Here is a 5,000-nt window from a genome sequence, read left to right as displayed (position 1 = left end):
ATGCATACATCTATCATAGTCACACCCATGCGATATTCACAGAAGATAGGCACAAAATATCATCCTATGATTAAACATAAAGGCATAATAACAACAGGCCATTCCACAGTATACTAAATCAAGGTGTCACACACACTTATTACTAGTATCCACTTGCTTTCGTTTCGCTGTTGTCACTGGTGGTGCTGTTGTTTTGTTGTTGTTGTTTTTAATACACATACAGATATTACCCATTTTCTGTTTCAGTCTGTGTATATGTCATTTGTTTGCCTGTCTCACATTTATATCATCATCATCATCATCATCATCATCATCATCATCATCATCATCACCATCAGCATTACCACCATCATCATCACCATCATCATCACCACCACCATCATCATCATCATCAGCATCACCACCAACATCATCACCATCATCACCACCATCACCACCATCATCATCACCACCATCATCATCACCACCACCACCATCATCATCATCATCATCATTACCACCATCATCATCACCATCACCATCATCATCACCACCATGGCCATCACCATCATCATCACCACCATCATCATCATCCTCACCACCCCAACCATCATCATCACCATCATCATCACCACCATGGCCATCACCATCATCATCACCACCATCACCATCACCCTCACCACCCCAACCATCATCACCACCACCATCATCATCACCATCATTATCACCACCATCACCATCACCACCACCATCATCACCACCATCATTATCACCACCATCATCACCACCATCACCATCATCACCACCATCATTATCACCACCATCATCACCATCATCACCACCATCATCATCACCCTCATCATCACCACCACCATCATCACCACCATCATCACCACCATCACCATCATCATCATCACCATCACCACCACCACCATCACTATCTTAATCATCACCACCACCACCATCACCACCATCATCACCATCACCATCTTAATCATCACCACCATCACCATCTGTATCATCACCACCATCACCATCTTAATCATCACCATCAACCCTCCTCTGTTGTAACTGTGTAACTGATCAGCTGTCAGAGGTAGAGTGGGAGTGTCGGTGTTACCATGGTTACTACGGGGCGAGGTGTGATGGAGTGGACCTGTGTCAGAGTGATCCCCCCTGTCAACATGGCGCCACCTGTCTCACCACGGGCAACAGCACCCTCAAGTGCCTCTGTCCGGACACCTTCACCGGTCTGTGGTTTATACAACACAATACAATACAATACAGTACAATACAATACAATACAATGCAATACAACACAATACAATACAGTACAATACAATACAATACAATACAATACAATACAATACACTTCACATCACATCACATCACATCATACAATTCAACACAAAGTCTAAAATTCTGTAACGATATCTTCTTGTGACTGAAATACACGTCCTTCAGTCTCGCAATTTACTCCAATGCTGACTACAAATTCCCCAAACTGTTATTGAAGAAATATGTATGTATGTATGTATGTATGTATGCAACACAATGACATAAATCCTATTTTTACAAAACAGTCTGACTGATATTTGACAGCGATGTAAACCCGGATGGTGACTGACATATCATGGCAATGTAACTCTGCTGTTTCCTCCTCCTCCTCCTCGTCCTCTTCTTCTTCTTCTTCTCCTCCTCCTCCTTTTCCTTCCTCTTCCTTCCTCTTCCTTTTCCTTCCTCTTCCTTCCTCTTCCTTTTCCTTCCTCTTCCTTTTCCTTCCTCTTCCTTCCTCTTCCTCTTCCTTCCTCTTCCTTCCTCTTCCTTTTCCTTCCTCTTCCTTTTCCTTCCTCTTTCTTCTTCTTCTTCTCATTATATGTCTTACCATCATCGTCCTCACCATTACCATCCTGATCATGATGTGTCCAGGGTCGTTCTGTGAGGTGATCATGATGTGTCCAGGGTCGTTCTGTGAGGTCAACATGTCGTGCAGTGAGGTTCATCATAATGATCATCATGTGTCCAGGGTCGTTCTGTGAGGTCAACATGTCGTGCAGTGAGGTTCATCATAATGATCATCATGTGTCCAGGGTCGTTCTGTGAGGTCAACATGTCGTGCAGTGAGGTTCATCATAATGATCATGATGTGTCCAGGGTCGTTCTGTGAGGTCAACATGTCGTGCAGTGAGGTTCATCGTAATGATCATGATGTGTCCAGGGTCGTTCTGTGAGGTCAACATGTCGTGCAGTGAGGTTCATCGTAATGATCATGATGTGTCCAGGGTCGTTCTGTGAGGTCAACATGTCGTGCAGTGAGGCCTGCCACAACAACGCCACCTGTTCCCCCGGCCCTGACGACCAGTACATCTGCACCTGCCTCCCTGGTTACCATGGGGACGAGTGCCAGCACTATGACCGTTGCCATAGCGACCCCTGTCTAAACAACGGCACGTGCCATGGGGATGACGACCAGCTGTTATGTCACTGTCCGCCAGGTACCAAAGTTTCAGTTTCCGTTTTTCTCAAGGAGGCGTCCCTGCGTTTTGATCAATCCATGTACAATACATTACGTCTGCAAGGCAGATGCCCGACTAGCAGCATAACCCAACGCACTTAGAATGTCAAATGATTGGTATAAGGACAGGCCTAGCGCTTTCTTTTTTGAGGAAGTGTCTGGGTTTGTTCCAATGTACCTTTTATTTACCTGTGTGCTAGCTGAACCGGTAGCGTGAGCATCACTGACTTGAAGTTGTGTTAACCTTGTGTAATGGAGAGAGTTACCACTCTTTACTATTTGTTAAACCAACGCACTTAGTCAGGCCTTGAGTGCATGCATACATACTTGTTTACCTATCAGAATGGATTTCCTCTGTAGTTGCTCATTCGTTTTTTTTTCGGTTTTATCTGTTGATGAGCATTTGTCTTTTTAAATGTTATTATTGTCTTACTGAATATTCTCCTTTTTATAATGATTGAAGCGTACACATGCGCGCGCGCACGCGCACACGCAAAACGATGCATGCACGCGCACGGGCACACACGCAACACACACAGTTGTTACACTCTGAATGTAATAGTATCTTACCCACATGTTTTTCTTCAGTTTTACATAATAATTGATGTGTGCATGGTGATAAGTGAAGGGTGTGTCAGGGTTGTTTTTTTGTTGTTGTTGTTGTTTTTTTGCTGACGGGCATTTTATTTTAAGTGAGCCTAAAGAAAATTTTCTGTTTTTGGTTGAAGCAGATAATAAAGTATTTTGAATTGAATTGAATTGAATAGACTTTAGCCAAAGAACAGTTTAGTTGCCTTGGGTAGTTTTCAGTGCGCAAAGTGCATGTTGTGCTCACGGGACCTCGGTTTATTGTCTCTTCCTAATGACTGGGCGCTCAGTTTGATTTTCCACACTTTGGAGAAAAGGCGAGAGCGGGAACCGAACTCAGACACTCAGTTGACTCTCTCAGACTTTGGCCCGATTCGCAGACCAATTCTGAGTTTAGCTAGCTCTCAGACTATTATCAAATTCATTACGGACCAAGTATTGTTCTAATGTCAAGTGCATATGCTTTAGTAACCTGACAATTGAGCATATAATTTTTGACTGTGGCTTGATGAAGCCTTATGTACACGAAAGTATGTCTTCACAAGTGACTGAGAACGTTGATGTTTTTGACTTTTTGCATTCATTATCAGTTGTTTCGCTTGTCAGTTTAACGACTTCTCTTTTACGAAGTCCTTTAAGTAATTTCCTGTAATTTTATTTAGATTTTTTTTTTTCTTTTTTCAAATTTCACCCACATTTCACCCTCATTTGCCCAGTTTCCCCCATTCACATCTCCCACCCCTTCTAACCGATAATACTCAAATGTATTCATAAATACTTGAACAAAATGTCTTCAATCACCGATATGTGTGACGGGACATTAAACAAAAAAAATTCCTCCTACTCAGGCACCCATGGACAGTGTATTGTCAGATCAGCAGCACAGCCAGTGTGACTCTTTCCTCCTCCTTTGTCAAGGCAGTCAAAGGAGTTTTCATCAACCTTCGCATCTGTACTTAATTCCTGGTGGACAGAGTGACCCGTCTTTCCCGTCTTTCTTTCTGTTGTCTGTCCAGTTGACAGTTTGTAATTAGTACTTAATTAGTACTTACCTCTAGATTGAACACATGCCTTAATCGCGCTGTCTGTGCCTCTGACAACACCACCTTCACTTGATGCGAGAGTTTCACAAGGGAGGTAAGGCTCACGTTTTGGTGAAACTTGAAGATCTTCCTTTAAAGAACTGGTGACCCCCCCACCTTCCCAATCACACCTGGGAACTTTTGTCATGCGTTCAATGATGTGTGTGTGTGTGTGTGTGTGTGTGTGTGTGTGTGTGTGTGTGTGTGTGTGTGTGTGTGTGTGTGTGTGCGTGCGTGTGTGGTGTGTATGTGTGTGTGTATGTGTGTGTGTGCGTGCGTGCGTGCGTGCGTGTGTGTGTGTGTGTGTGAGTGTGTGTGTGGTGTGTGTGGTGTGTGTGTGTGTGTGTGCGTGCGTGCGTGAGTGTGTGTGTGTGTGTGTGTGTGTGTGTGTGTGTGTGTGTGTGTGGTGTGTGTATGTGTGTGTGTGTGTGGTGTGTGTGTGTGTGGTGTGTATGTGTGTGTGTGTGTGTGTGTGTGTGTGTGTGTGTGTGTGTGTGTGTGTGTGGTGTATGTGTGTGTGCGTGCGTGCGTGCGTGCGTGCGTGCGTGTGTGTGTGTGTGTGTGTGTGTGTGGTGTGTGTGTGTGTGATGTGTATGTGTGTGTGTGTGTGTGTGTGTGTGTGTGTGTGGTGTGTATGTATGTGTGTGTGTGTGTGTGTGTGTGTGTGTGTGTGTGTGTGTGTGTGTATGTGTGTGTGTATGTGTGTGTGTGTGTGTGTGTGTGTGTGTGTGTGGCAGCACACTGGGGTGACCTGTGCCAGCACCACAACGCCTGTCTGTCTGACCCCTGCCAGGACCGGGGTCACTGCAAGGCCAGGGGGTCAGGGACAGCGGGGG

At 44.7% G+C, this 5,000-nt stretch overlaps 1 protein-coding gene across 1 annotated transcript in view; it reads left to right on the top strand.

Moving 5' to 3' along the window:
- The window catches only part of LOC143300031 (uncharacterized), a 50,476-nt gene that overhangs the window by 23,797 nt on the left and 21,679 nt on the right, over positions 1 to 5,000 (top strand). The window contains exons 15-17 of the mRNA XM_076613587.1: positions 1,067 to 1,229; positions 2,262 to 2,474; positions 4,902 to 5,000. The exon at positions 4,902 to 5,000 is cut by the window's right edge and continues 139 nt beyond it. Coding sequence (XP_076469702.1) covers positions 1,067 to 1,229; positions 2,262 to 2,474; positions 4,902 to 5,000 — 475 coding nt within the window. The remainder of the gene's footprint in view (positions 1 to 1,066; positions 1,230 to 2,261; positions 2,475 to 4,901) is intronic.

The sequence above is a fragment of the Babylonia areolata genome, chromosome 25 (assembly GCF_041734735.1).
Source record: "Babylonia areolata isolate BAREFJ2019XMU chromosome 25, ASM4173473v1, whole genome shotgun sequence".
Classification (NCBI taxonomy): Eukaryota; Metazoa; Mollusca; class Gastropoda; order Neogastropoda; family Buccinidae; genus Babylonia; species Babylonia areolata.
Note: the sequence above shows the minus strand (reverse complement) of the source record. Positions and strands in the feature narration are given on the sequence as shown.